Source organism: Hippoglossus hippoglossus, chromosome 16 (genome assembly GCF_009819705.1).
Source record: "Hippoglossus hippoglossus isolate fHipHip1 chromosome 16, fHipHip1.pri, whole genome shotgun sequence".
Classification (NCBI taxonomy): Eukaryota; Metazoa; Chordata; class Actinopteri; order Pleuronectiformes; family Pleuronectidae; genus Hippoglossus; species Hippoglossus hippoglossus.
Window position 1 is genome coordinate 19,935,355 of NC_047166.1, and position 15,648 is coordinate 19,951,002.

Genomic DNA, 15,648 nt, shown 5'->3' on the forward strand with positions numbered 1-15,648 from the left:
TATGTTCCTTTGAAGTATAGAATGAGGATCCATTGAATTGGATATCATGGCTTCTTATATGAGAGTGATCCATTTAATTAAATTATCTAAATTTGCTTCAGTAGGAGCTGTTACCCCTTTACGAGTACATATTAAATCCTGCCATAATGCCACATGTAATAGATAACGGCAGTTTCAGTTAAAGTGATGAAAGCACATGAAATCTCAGTTGAAGTGTCAGCCACAAGGGACGTTTCACTTGAAGTACAGTAATGTAAAGTCAGTGAAAGTAAAAGTACTGAAAGCATTTAAAACATCAGTTGTGAATTCAAATGAATGGCAGGTGGTTATCTCACAGATTCATACCAGAGCAACAGCACCAGTTCGTAACACAACAGCCGGTCCTGCAGAAACAGTAAACACCCGTTGAACCTTGTTGGGCGATGCTCTGTTCATGTTTTTTGCTTTTCTTTTTTTGGAGATAACTAAATGAAAAGGGAAGCAGAGAAGGTGGAACCAGCTCCCTGGAGGTGTAGAAAGTAGAAGCACACAGTCACTGCTGTGGCCCACATTGAGTGAACTAACTAAGTTACGTGTCTTTGTGGTCTTGTTATGTGCATGACTTTATGGTGTTTACCTGCCCAACGAAATTGTGTTTACATACTTTTCCTGCACATGACTGCTCCTGCAACTGGATAACTTGGAGAGAGCAGATTACAACTGACATACTGTATATCACAGTGTATAGTTTGGACAGGAAGATGTTATTTTCACTCTGTGGTCTAGCTGATATGATTTAAGATGAAACAACAACTTTAATGTCACTACCAATGGACTCTGAGCAACTGGATGAACAGTGAAGCAACCACAACCTTTTTTTTCTACATATCCCGCCAAGTTTCAAATAATACAGGAGGATGATTATCATCATATACACCAATGCAGGAGGGGACTGTTTCCTATGGCCCAGCAGTGTAGGAAGGTCTTAACTGATAAAGTGGGTCACTTGACCTGAGCAGGTGTGTTAGCCACGCAAAATCTGACTCAGGGAATTCAGTTTTCAGTCGACGCCTGGCGGAAAATCACCAGGGGACATAACATGTACTTAGACGTCGTCAAATACGTATTCAAATAAATACTGATTAATAGTTGATAATTAATCAATCTTGATTGAGCATTTTGTTTTTCCGCCAACACTTCTAGCCTTTGTGGCACTTGGTCATTTTAAAATTGTTTGAGGCTGTTAAAATGGAGAGGCGTTAACAAGAAAAACGAAAAAAAGATTACTCAAGCAAAACTTTTAATTGCAATTTTTAGAAATTGAAGACATTTTATTAAAATTTTAAACACATTTATTTATGCTAGTATTAGAGTACTGATTATTTAATAACCCATCCGGCTGGACCTCTGATAAAAACCTTCGCAAACTGGACCCCTTTGAATATCTTTTGAACTTACGTAATGCCCATTCTAACCTGCAGTAATTACCTGCAGCAACAGCAAGTAAAGACCGGCTGCTAGATTCAGTCCACAGGACCCTGGACTGGAACATCACTTGTCAATGCCATTCTTGTGAATTTGCCCATTGTGTTGAACGCGCCTGTTGCCGTGAGCAAACATATTGTATCGCGTGTCCAAATCACACCAAATTTGCCATTGACAATACACATGCCATGTATGGAGCCGATGAGATGAAAGGAGATATGCTTCCACATACAGACAGAGATTTCTGGAATTTATAAATTGATACCCCCTCATACCCCTAATATATGACATTATTATTATCATCCAGCCATCCATTAGCTATCCTGCAGATCCTATTGAGGGTTAAGCTGGAGCAAATCCCTGATGATGTGAGAGGTTGGAGGTCAGGTACACCAGTCAATCATGGGACTGTAACATTGTCTATTTCAAGTAGCACAAGAGTGGATACTGCCCTCTCCACATTAACTTAACGATCAATCATTTGTGATTGTGGTTGTACTTATTAAGTTAATTCTTAATCATAATTGAAGTTTGTAGTTATTATATAATCTGTGAATTGGATATCACATGTAAAAACATCAATATTTTACAGGGTGAAATATTATTTGAATTAACTATATACAATTCTGCTGCTAAGGTCTTGATGCCAGATTCCACAGGACACCTTCAGAAGTCGTGTCGAATCCGGTATTAGATGTTCTGAACATGTAGTGTTTGTATAAACTGCAAAGTCTGTACATTTTTTACAGTGATCTGCTCAGGTTTGATGTGAACATGGGACTGTGCAGAATCTGTACTCGTCTGTCTTCACATCCGTTGTCCTGTCTGTCTGTCGGACTCTGTGCCCGTCTCTCTGTCTCCTCCTTTGTTGTTTTTCTTACATTCAGCCGCTCTGCAATGACAGAGGCTGCCTGGATTGGCGGAAAGCTAAATTGCTCAGTGTGAGCTCGGTCACGGCTCAGCTCCCCTTAAGATAATGAAATGACAATTAATGGGAAAGCTGTTGCCATTCGCTTATTTGTTCGCTCACTAGTGGAGCAGCAGCATGTGGAGATGGACAGAAATCACTACAGTCATCACACGCACTGGAAACTGCCCAGCAAACGTTTTCACAGTGAGCAGCTGCTGATATGATGTAGATAATCCATGTTAATTTAGAAAAAAAATATGAATTCAATTCCAATTACATTTCCTGAACTTAAATCACACTCCTATTAAAAAAAAACTTTATTTACCAGGCGGATATCACTCATGCCAGTAATCACAAAACCCATCTTTTCCAAAACTGTGAAAAGACCTTGCAGGTAGAGAGCTGGATGCAGCTTTGAAGCTGAACCCCATGTAGAAAAGGTATATCCTATATTGACCCAGGGACACTTAAGTCAATATATTATTTACCATAGCCAGCGGCCTACACAGAGACACACAAAGTCCTGGCCTACTGAGATGGTCCCTGACAGAACAGCAAGATACACATATATTTCCCTGAAAAGAAAGAGCAAACACAGACCCTTGGGCATTTCATACAATTTCTCTTCAATATGTGCTGTGAAGTGGAAATTCTTGTTTTCCCCTAAAACACAGAAAAAAGGATCTATATAATTTCTGGCTTTGTTTTTTTTGTCCTTCAATGCGTTTCCCTCTCTAAGTCAATACACTTGTAGTATAAAGCTGCACATTTATAACCATTATCTCAGTAGAACTAACACTTGCCCGTGGAATTGAAAAAAATATGTGTTTTTGTTTTTGCAAGACTTCCGGCAAGCATGTTATGTTCTCTCTCCCAAAATACTATTAATTTAACTGAAGGCAAAAGCTAGTAAATTATGACATGAAATTACATCATCTTTGTTATTACGCTAGGGGGATGTGATAAAACTGTGAAATCTAGTTAGCGAAGTCCCTGTTTGCACGGCTGATCAAACTAAGCTCAATGCAAGTGCATTACAATGATAAAGCTTAGTTAAATGCACAGAATTAAAAGGGAGCAAAGTGAATGCAAACTGTGGAGCACTCGGTCGGATGGGAAAGTTCAGTGTACCTGGTAATGGTTTGCCTTCGCAAGTTCCTGATTGGCTGATTCCACATTGGACGACCCAGTCTGGATGTAGTCTTCAATGCTGTCTGGGAAAACAAAACGCAAGTTTGTTAACAATAATAATCATCATCATCATCCTCATCATCATTTCAGGGTGTTCATGAAAGACAAGTTGAGAAGAATGGTTTGAATGACATTTAAAGACGCAGAACTCGAGACATTTGACACTTCCTGGCTGGTAAACTCAGATCTTTCAGAATCTGTGCCTCCAGCTTGTAATGCAAACTTCCTGTTTGACAAAGACACTTGCTGACACTTCCCTTGACAAACATCTGCCCAGCATTCGCTCGGTGAATACAGGTGGCGCAGGGCTCCATCCAGCGGAACCTCGCAATCACGTTGATTGTGTAGAAATATAAAACATGACAGTTTTGGGGGAAGTTATGTACTTTACATATTTATTTACAGGTTCAACAGTGTGACAGTGTGTTCATCCAATTGTTTTAGAATTTTGGCAGGCTCGGCTCAAAGTCACCGAATCACAAGGCTTCAAGAAATCAAGAAGGAAGAAGATCTATGTGGTTTTTTAAATGTTTTATTGTTCTCTTCATGAAAAATATATAAAATATAAATATGAAATGTATGTGTGTTTGAGTCTACACAATCAGGACCTCATCCTCGCTGTGCCACAGCGGCCGCACTGCTCAGAGCCTGCTCTCCAAAGAAACCAAAGGAAAAAATGAATAAAAAGAGAAAAATCTCAGTATTGGATTTATGTTATTTATCTAATTTAAGTGCACTTGTTTCATGTCGGCTTAGTGAGAGTCTGCTTTTTGCTGTCATTTGTGGTCTTGTTTCTCTCTCCTCTGCTTTCTGTCTTTCTCAGCCCGTCCCCTCCCCACACACACGCACAGCGGACAGGTTGACAACTTGTTAAAGCTTTACAACAAGTTTTATAAATCCCTCTGAAACCGGATGAACAGATGTTGACCTGAAATGTCTGAACCTCAGGACGAAACATCAGAGTTTCTTAAACACGCTATCTGGCGACAGTGGAAATGATTTGAGTGGCTCTGCTGCTGATGGCAGGGAAACTAGTCTGAGCCAGGACACGACATTCAGAGGAGGACATGCTTTGAAGCCAACATAAAGACTTCTTCCTTCATGCTAGGATAGACCAACCACATGCTGACTACAGTGTTGTGCTCATCAATCAGACATGAGATTGATAACGACTTGCTGTGAATCATGTAACCAAAATTGAGCCTGTAAGCTGGCCCGTGTATCTTTCTTTCATCCGTGTTTCCTTTTGGAGATGGACATATTAAAAGAAAAAAGTAGATATAACATAATGAGGGATTGTTTCATTATATTAAATTGTAAAATACGAGAAAATATATTTTATACATCTTTATGGTTAAAAAGGTAGGATCACATAAAAGAATGGCAACATTTTCATATTTATTTCCTAATATAACAGCCTCAGATCTCCAGAAACAAAACAAAAAAGTCTATCGTTCATATTGTGAGACCTGCTGAGAACTGCATGCCTGCCACTGGAAAGTACACAGCTAAACTAGAAACTACAAAAGATTTAAATGATTTCTGAAGAACTTCTGAAAACAGCTTGACTGCATTTTTTCTCTGGTTAATCAACAATGACCAGATCTCTGAAGTGTACTGTTCATGAACATTTACAATTATTAGACTGTTAAGAGACCACTGAAGAAGGAATTTATTTGCTGTTCCTGATTGACATGGTTTTAGCCATAGAATTTCAGTTAAAAAAGACAACATAATGAGGCTTTCAAATGTGGATCATATAGGATAAACTTAGTAAGGTCAATTTAAATACAGTTTTCCAGTAATGTTTTAACTATATCACAATATGAAAATCCAACAATGTAAAATTTCTTTCCATCCCTTAATTAGCAAACTAGGTGGGAGCATCACTTGGGACAGTATCTCCAGAATAGATTGGTCAAAGGTCAAGGTGACTGTGTTGTATCTACTTCCCTTCCCCTCCCCTCCCATTTGAAAGGTGGATTTACCTGACTGAATATCCACAATGTTGTTCATCCTGCTCAAGAAACTGGGAACATAAATATTGACCAAATAGCGGTCACGTTGTAAAGATGGTTAGAACTCAAACATCATGCATTCAACCCTCATACTGAACATTGTTCACCAAAATAACTGTTCAGTGCTTTTTTTTTTTTAAGTTTGGGTGCAACCCTGATGTGGTATAACCCAAGTTAAGTTTGACAGTTGTGTAATCTGACACAACTCTCTCCTAACAAATTCCAAATTGTGTATCACGCGATCAAAAAGATTGCCTGGTTCCTTACGCACATTAAAAGAGAAGACGAAGGCCCAATCCCATTTTACCCCTTGGCCCTTCGTTTTGTGCGTTCACGTGTAGGGGTAGGCTGTCCAAATACCTGTTGGGACGGAGGGGTAAGGGTACTAGTAGTAGGGGCCAATGTTCTCTAGATGTGAATCTGGTGCTGAATCATCCAGACTTTTGTTCATAAGGTTCCCCTGCGCCCACAGTATTGACAACACATTACATGACAGCCCAACCCTCTGTGTTACTAAAGACCACTGGTTTACACCATTAAAAGAACACAGTCACCTTTCTGGGCTGTCAATACACAGAAGTTAATGGGATGAGACAGAATGTGTTTAATGAAGTGGATGGTCAACAATATTTGGTACCACTACATAATTACACACATACACATTTATAATGGGCCAATAACAGCGAGAGTGCTATTGATTGTTTTGGTGTCGAGAGAGTGGGACGGCTGCAGCCAGTTCAGAGACTCCTCACTGTTTCATGCTGTAATGACCTCTGATAATTACTGCACTGTTTGAGCCTGTGGAGAATTAACTTCTGAACTTAACAGGAGCAGAGGGTTGAGTGAACGAATTGTGCTGATTGACTAAATGTATTTTCCCGTTCGGTGAGCAAGAGGAGACAGCAATGCATGTTGACCCTATTCTATGAGAGGCCATATGAGAGATAATTCATACTTGGCCTCACACACACACCTTACATGTACCAACTCTCTCTGTGTGAGAGAGTGTGATGGGACATGTAAGAGCGTATAGTACTAAGTGTGTGTGAGAGAGTATGATGGCACATAAAAGAGTTTAGTAGTGTGTGTGTGTGTGAGAGTATGATGGTACACTACTATAGTAGTGTGTGTCAGATAGTATGATGGTACACGTAAGCTAGTATAGTAGTAAGTGTGTGAGATTATGGTGGTACATGTAAGAGTGTAGTAGTGTATGTGAAAGAGTATGATGGTACATGTAAGAGAGTATAGGATAATACTGGTGTGTGTGTGTGTGTGTGTGAGATTATAGTGCTGTTTGTGAGACCAAGCATGAATTATCTCTCATGGGGCCTCTTATAGGTTCCTCTGAGTGCATGCAGAGGGTTTGCTGTGAATTTGGTATTCAAGGATGAATTGATTCAATTTGGAGGTCAAAGGTCACGGTGACCTCCGATTCTTGTGGACACAATATATTATATGATGAACACCTGCTGGGAATTTCATTGCATCCGGCCCAAACATTCACAAGAATGACCTGCTTAGAATTTGGAGGTCAAGGTCTATGTGAACTCACAAACCAATTTTCTTTGCCTCATGCACTCTCTTCAAAATTTCTACAGATATTAACGGTGACCGCATATATCTCTTGAAAAAATATGCATATAGACTGACACTGCACTGGTTGGTGGAGGCATACAACTGCAAGGCAGTTATTCTAGTTTTGGTATGTCTATGGAAATATGGTACCGAAGACCCTGTTGTGATGTACATTTTTTGATCCTCTATACTCATAGGTTTCTTCCCTCTCACCTTGATTAACCAATTATTTGTAGGATTTAGTTTTTTTACATGAAGATACTTATATATAATGCCAGTTAACTCTTGTGGGAGTCGAGCAGGAGGTGAAGGTTGGACTGAATCATCGCTGCAGCCTGTCGAGGAGGTACGACGATCTGGAATTCCGCAAAGTGCTCATCAACGGAGACACTTCTTGAGTCATGGGCTGATCACCTCAGTGTTGGGCACCTCTTCATCAATGTAAACAGCTGTTTCTATGATTTCTTCCAGTCCTTTAACTACCTGCTCTGATGGCAGCATCCCTGTGTTCGACATTTCACGCAGCAACAAGCCCGTCTTGCTCCTGGATTTGGTGCAGTGTCAGGTCCACAGCTAATCTGGCAAAACATGGAGCACGGAGGAGCTAGTTTGCTCTGCCAAAGTGTTCCTGGTGTCTTCCAAGCTGCCATGGTTAGGATAATTGTCAATAATGGTCTCAGACAGGGTCTCCATCTCCTTCTTCTCCCGAGAGGAGCGAGATTGGGGCCAGTCTGGTTGTTGATTGGCTGTGTCTCCTCAGTGCTCTGGGTGGATGCAGCATCAACAGTGTCCTCAGACTGCTTCTCCATCTCCTCCTCTGTGACTGAGGTTGTCACAAGAGGAGCGGGATTGTGGGCCAGTCTGGTTGCTGATTAGCTGCGTCTCCTCCTCAGTGCTCTGGGTGGATCAGCAGTGGCATCAACAGTGGCCTCAGACTGTGTCTCCACCTCCTCCTCTGTGACTGAGGTTGTCACATGAGGAGCGACAGTGTGGCCAGTCTGGTTGCTGATTGGCTGTGTCTCCTCAAAAATAAAATATTGAATAATAAGATTAAAAATATTAATATTAAATAATAACTTTAATTGATTAAAGGGGACATAGCATGCCCATTTTACCACAAGTTGATATGGTTCCTTGGGGTCTTAATGAAATGTCTGTAACATACTTTGGTCAAAATACCACAAGGATCATATAAAACAGCACCCTTTTTACCCTGTATAAAACAGCCCTCCACAGAGTGACCTGTTTTGAGTGCCTGTTCCTTTAAATGCTAATGAGCCAGCTCCCCCCTCCCCCCCATGATTTTAAACGATATAAATTACATATTTTATATGATATAAATTATCAAATATGCATCCCATACTTTGTATTCCCCTTGTTGTCCTGGAGTTTTAATTTTCCCAATCACATAATTAAATGTCCCCCTCTGCCCATCCACTACAAGCACACAAGCAGACAGACAGAGAGAGAAAGAGAGGTGGGGGGGGGGGGGGCTATGAAGACCATCATTTACCCCCGAACCCCGACATTCAACGGGTACAACAACAAGCGGAGAAAGCAGAATCGTGGGCTGACCTTATATATACAGTCTATGGGGCTGACCAGCGGAGAAATGCTCGTCCCGTGTGAACAGCCAGGCGGCTGCGTGCTGGAGAACGGCGCTGCGCTGCCTCGCAGCGGCGCTTCCGCGTCCGGTGTACCCCGGCGTAACTACTGTAACCCGGCGGAACTACTGTAACCCGGCGTACAGTAGAGCTGAACACTGCGGAAGTCTTCCACACAGCTGGCAGTGTGGAAGACCGCTGCGAGGCAGCGCAGCGCCGTTCTCCAGCACGCAGCCGCCTGGCTGTTCACACGGGACGAGCATTTCTCCGCGCTGGTCAGCCCCATAGACTGTATATATAAGGTCAGCCCGCGATTCTGCTTTCTCCGCTTGTTGTTGTACCCGTTGAATGTCGGGGTTCGGGGGTTACAGTAGCGCTGAACACTGCGGAAGTCTTCCACACTGCTGGCTGTGTGGCGCTGACACAAATTCCAGCTCACGCACGGGAGAGCGAGCGGTCGCTCCCGAGCAGCTGCTGCAGCCTCCCGGTCCCAACGATCCAGACAAATGCCACATGTGAGTGAATCGCGGGCTGACCAGCGGAGAAATGCTCGTCCCGTGTGAACAGCCCGGCTGCGTGCTTGGGAACGGCGCTGCGCTGCCTCGCAGCCTCGCTGCCTCCGGTGTAAACCCGGAAGTAACGAGTGTGGGGGGACGGGGGGTGGGCCAAGACCATGTAGGGAGACTTCCAGTTCCTTGTTACGACACAATACCCAGGAAGCGCAATCGAGTCGCTCAAGCATGACGTTTCTGACTTAGAGGAACTATAACAAAACGCGCGAGTGTTTTTTCCCCAGAGTTTTTGGGTTGGTAGACATGCCAGATACCCACATTAACCTGTAGAAGCCCTAACAAAGTGGAATTTGCATGCTATGTCCCCTTTAAAGTTACCTCGGGGCACCAACCGTCAAAGGAAGGGAAAAGATACATTTCCCAATTTATTGATTAAGTCTCATAGTCTCATAAAAGTCTCATAAAAGTACTAACTACAAATTTGGAACTCTGATTAACAATTAAATTAATAACTATAACCAAAATGACCATATAGATAGTTAGCTAAGTTGAAGGATATAGAGTTCTTGACAGTGTAGAGGTTGGCAAAATTCACTTATGCAACATTTGTGAAAGAAAAACATTTATTATGGAGATAATAAAGTATAAAAACACAAATTACTAACGGTGTACTTAATATATAAAGATGTGTATGTGAGTATGCGTGTGTGTGTCTGTGTGAGTCAGCGTGGTTCCAAAATGGCGGTTGGCCACTCCGAAGATAACTAAGCTGTAGGTTATGAAAACCCGAAAACAATAATAAATGAAAACTTGCCTGACGCCCTGGCCACACTGGCTGCAGTTGCGCCACAGAACAGCTGCTGATTGGCTCGCTTTTCATTCCCACGTCCATGTTAAAGAAAAAACGCCCCGAATGCCCAACCCAGGCAACGCCAATGGTATGGAGTGAATTGTATAGTGTATTAATCCTGACAGCGTTTGATAAGACATAAATGCCACGGGCTCCTGCTTTTTCCTCAAAAGAGCGAACGGCATGATAAAACTCCACCTGTATAATAACAATGGTTAGAAATCCCATAAAGAGGCTCTTTGCCACTTGCTTCCTGCCATAACTGTCATTTTAGAGGTTTGACTAGAATGTCTTAATGCATGTGTGGGATGTGTCTGGGATGGTGGTGGGGGGTTACATTACTATTATTAATATGTATGCACTTTGTTTATGATTTTTATACTAAAAGAATAGTTTGAAGATTGGAATGATGTGGTTTCGGTATCATGTGAGAGTTCATGTTTGGACTTCAGTTGGTTCGGGCCCTACATCGAACGCATGCAGGCCCCTTTTGTGTGGGGCCCCTCAAGTCCCTTGAAACACTGGTAGTAGGTCTAGCACCCACCTGTTATTATTTTTTTACTGTTTGATTTATGTCAGAGCACTGACTGTATGTCAAAGCAGCATTCGGTACTTCACAGAAAATACACGCGTTCCAGTTTGCTGTTTGTTTTAGCGTAAAATTTTCAAAAAGTGGTGAAAAATGTTTTTGTCAAATTGATGCAAAAACTCACGAAAGCTGTGCTGCTGCACTGCATTTATTTTGACATAATTCTTTCTTTTCAGACTTTCTTTCAGCATCATCAACTCTGATCGACTTGCAGCTTTCCTGAAGAAAAATGCACTCTGTGCCTGCAGCTGTGCCAGGATTTGATAAGCTGATGGCAGATTGTTGGCAAAGTAAAAACAAAAAAGTGTGTTCAGAGGAATTTGACACCTGAGCATTTGTTTTTTTACATACAGTCCGTTTACCTCATTATTTGAGACTTTGATCATGTTTAATATGAAGATCTGACATTGAAACGAGCATAACAGGTCCCCTCTAAAGTATCACTACCACCAAAACACAGTGTCATTAAATTGCTTGTGTAGCTGCAAATGCTTATGAGGAAATATTAGGCGTGACATGTGGCATTGTCTTGTAAATACGTCACTTAATCCTCCTGCTCTATAGTGCAGAGGTAAAAAACACTGATGGACTTTTGAATGAAAACTGGGTTTCAAATTATCTGTGGATATTCATGGTCCCCAGAAGGAAATTCCTCACGTGGTCGACCCCCCAAAGTTTTAACACTGATTTCCATCAAACCAAGAACATTCATTCTCTCGAGAGGAGAAACTCTTTCACTCCATAAGCTTTACTGTAGTGCTACCCTGAGGCCATATTCTAATTATTGTTCCAAATATATACCATGCACTCATAAAGTTATTCATCAGTATGACTTTGATTTTTTTAAATCCAAATGTTGAGTACGCCGTAAGGACCCACTGAGATTTCCAGTGCAACCTTCTGGACAAATTCATTCATTGATATAGTTAAAATACCAAACAAACACAAACAAACAATGATAGTATCCTATAGAAACATGCTCCCAGCACATGAAAAACAAGAGAGTGTAGTCTTTGATGAGTTCAAATGAATACAGAGTGTTCTAACACCTCTTTTGTGTAGTCTGGCAGAGTTTGTGTCTGCCTGCTAAAACAACCTTAATGATTGTGTGTCTCCACTCTCAGGCTTTAATATAGTGTGTCCTTAGCCAGCACGGATAAACCATAAAAGCACTAATCCATCCTCCTTGAGTCTGTTCATTTCTTTGTATTACCTGCTGCTTTTTTTGACCATCGCCTCCAAAGCACAATCTCATAGTATTCATATACGCCACTGCACCAAGAAAGCCTTTTTCCAAAAAGGCCAAAGGCAATTTCAGTGCATCTCTTTTTAATGGGGAGAGGTCCATTATTCCATGGCTCCATAATGATCAGATTGGACCTCTGCTGTGGTATGATTTCATAAGCTCAGCAATCTTCAACAGAGTCCTATCTCTCCGTTCATCCATTTTGGTGGGGAGTACACTGAGTCCCTCCAGCTTCCTTGTCCAAAATACCACATCAACACTCTTTCACATGCAAATTACAGAATGCAAAACCTCAGAGTCGCTCCTGCGTGTCTGATTATCCTGAACAAGTTCAGGATGTAGGATAATTCACAAAGAGAAGAATGTGGTGGAAGGAAGTGTTCAATTTATTCTGTATATGAATGAGGAAAAAGTGAAAAGCAGTGGTTCCCTGGATGTTTGCGTGCTCCCTTGATTCTGTATGTTGAGCTACAAGCTACAAGGGAACGTACGTTCAACACACAGACTGTATCTTGATAAATTTAGTTCATTTCCACACCACTAACTTTGTCAGTAATACAAAAGACACATGCCACACCCAGCACTAAGAGGTGATGCAACAGCAGCAGAAATATTGTAAGAACCCCTCAAATTCTATGATTGGCTATGGAGACCGTCTGCCAAAGGTTTAATCATTTTAGAGGTTTAGTTGAAGACTAGAAAGTCTAAACACGTGTGTACGTTGTGCCTGGGGGGGGGGGGGGGGGGGGGGGGGGGGGGGGAGGTGGGGGTTTGCACATAACCTTAACTACTTTATCATGCACTGTTGATGGAATTGATTGGTTTGGTTTAATGTGGGATTCCCCAGGTCCCTTTCACCCAAAGGTCGTTTGAAACGCTGCTGTCTGTTTCTTTTTTTAGAATCACTTCCACTTTGATTTCCTTTGCACATTGGTATGATTTAAATTTATTTCAAATATAAGTGTAGTAATTTTACATGTTGATTATATATTACATTTATTCTCTTTGGTTAAGACGTTCAAGCATGATGTAGTTGGATGTTGGGTCTCAGAGGGGTTGGACCTAGGTTCGTAGTTATTAAAGGTTATGTTTTGGGTGCAACATGCAGTCAATCAAAATCTCTGATCTCCATTTAAAAGCCAGACACAGTTCCATGTCGGTGGAATTATGTAATGGAGAATTTTCCAGGTAGTGACAGAGAAGTTCACAGAACTTTGTCGGAATAGAAAGCTTGCAGGCAGACCGTATGTGCATTCAAAAAGCAGAGTGCACACACGTAATGCACCGGCCTATGTAAGCAACTAGTACTATCTTGATAATGTGCCTTTAAAAAACAGTGGAATACCGCACCACTGACTTCAGACCAGGTTATTGTTGGTCAAAAGCACAATTGTTTTCTGCTGCCTCAAGATAATAATGTGCCAACAATGCACCAACAATGCACCTGACCATACCTCATTTTAAGTGCACTTGCTGTTTAAACAACATGGGCACTGGATGTGGAAATACTAACTGTCTGTCTGAAACTAGCAAAGACACAAATTGATCACGTTATATTTTCAAGATTGAAACATTATTCACAAAGATGTTGAACAAATGTCCTAAAAATGTCAGTGGCAGTGAAACAAAATTCCTTCATCTGCCCTTTAACCAGATCTGCACCAAACCTTAAGGAGTGGTTCTCTGACCTATACGCCATCCCTCCAAAAGCTTTTTCCAAATCAGTTAAGGACTTTTTACAGTAATTCTACTGACAAATAAAAGAACAGACCAATACACAGACACAGGTGAAATGTACACCCCTGTGGAAGAAAACAAGAAAATCCATTTAAAGTGTTTACAAATGCTATTTAGAGCAAAAATGGATCCACATTAATTTTTGTGTTGTCTCTTGAAATGGTCATGTTTTTTTTTTTCTGTTATCTCTCACACAAACCTCCACACAAAGCTTGTGAGTAGACATTGAGTTTTTTTTACTTTTTTGGTCAGATAGATACTTTAGTCACAGACCTAGCCCCTGATTTATTTAGACCTTATTGTTCCCTTGGGGAAATTTTCCTGATCTTTAGTTAAAAATCAGTAAATGATACATTTGTCAGGCGTTTTTATAGATTTCTGTCTTCATTCAGAGCCCCACAGACAGGGAAACGATGTCAGAAAGTTTTTAGTTTTTTGTGTGGTTTGTCAACCGTTGAGAACAAATAACACTGACCTTATCTTTTAAAAGGAGTCAATGGCAACACTAAAGGTTAAAGGTTTAAACAAAACTCACACCTATTAAATTGTCAAAAAAGCCCCAAAACAAGCTGAACTGGATGATCTGACTCTCACCACTAACAGTGTTTTGCAGCACACACAACAGCTTAAATCATCTACCTTATCACACCTTTCACTTCTCAGAATTGATCTACAAACCCATCAAGCACTGTTTTCCAGGTCTGTCTGTTTGTCTATGTCATTGCGTGACATTATTAAGTAAAAGCCAATTCTCCAGTGAATGCTCATGATGGAGCGAGACATAGCTGATGGCAGATTTGTGACCCAGCAGCAGAGCCTCTATATCTGCCCTATATCTGTGTGCTAACTTTCATTCTTTCTGCCAAGTCTGAATCACTGCAGGGTGCAGAGAGCCATTTACAGATATCAGGGTGTCTAAATGGATTTTCTCTAACCGACCACTGTCTGTATAAACCCACAGCGTTTCACTTTCATCAGAGAATGTGCCAGCGTGGCAGCCCAGTGGAGGTTAAAAAGTTTGTTTGGCACAACGGTGTTTCTGAGCTCATGTTATTAATCAAGTGCATCAAATTAAAACATGATCATAAAGGTTATTAATGCTAATTGAGTCAGGGATAACAATGTTAATACAATTTAACACACACAGACACACCTTGCAAACAAAATCTTACCTATGGCGTCTCCTTGTTCATGGACCATACTGGCCAGATCTTTCATGATTTGACTGACGTCCAGCATGTCTCTCTATGGAGAAAACAGACATTATATATATTACACCACTGTTCATCTCAGTCACAACGAACAAAGGGAATACAAAAACTAAACAGGCATTAACTATGCAGGTGGTGTTGTCAATTAATCTCTGAATTAATAAATCTGTCTTTTTGTTCTTCCATTGTAACATGAACCGGTTATCCAAACTTCCAGTAGGTGTGTTTATGTTCTGTTGAGAATTCACCCTTAACCCGAAAATATTTTTACAGCGACCAATCTTTTTTACATATGTGCAAATTATATATCTATATGTATGCATTTTTATATGCACACAAAATTTGATATATAACTGCAAGCTGAAAGGTTATCTGTGAAGATCATTTTGCAAGCGAAAAATATCTGTGACCCTTATTTGATTCCATAGTAATATAATACAAAATCATGAAGCAACATTCTGTGATGTCGCTGTAACATAACTTCATTTTCACAGCCACAGTTGTGAAATCATCAGTGACATCACAGGAGGTGCAAAATAAATGCAGGTAAGGTTTAGGCAGGAATCTCACTTTCCGACATCCTCAGAAATACACCAGCCAAGTTTCAAGTTCATCAGAAGAGCAGTTGTTGAGAAAATGGAAGGACAGTGAAAGGATGCAATTGGTTGTAAATGGACACAGACATTTGCCACTAGATCAGTCAAAACCTTTAGTCTCTGGTGGTCAGTAAGGAGCCTG

General features: G+C 41.0%; 1 protein-coding gene across 3 annotated transcripts in view; it reads right to left on the bottom strand.

Moving 5' to 3' along the window:
- tsnare1 (T-SNARE Domain Containing 1) overlaps window positions 1-15,648 on the bottom strand; it is a 147,939-nt gene that overhangs the window by 33,411 nt on the left and 98,880 nt on the right. For all 3 annotated transcript variants that reach the window (XM_034611743.1, XM_034611741.1, XM_034611742.1), the window contains exons 9-10: window positions 14,872-14,944; window positions 3,506-3,588 (exon numbers count right to left, since the gene is read on the bottom strand). In XM_034611743.1, the coding sequence (XP_034467634.1) occupies window positions 3,506-3,588; window positions 14,872-14,944 (156 nt within the window). The remainder of the gene's footprint in view (window positions 1-3,505; window positions 3,589-14,871; window positions 14,945-15,648) is intronic.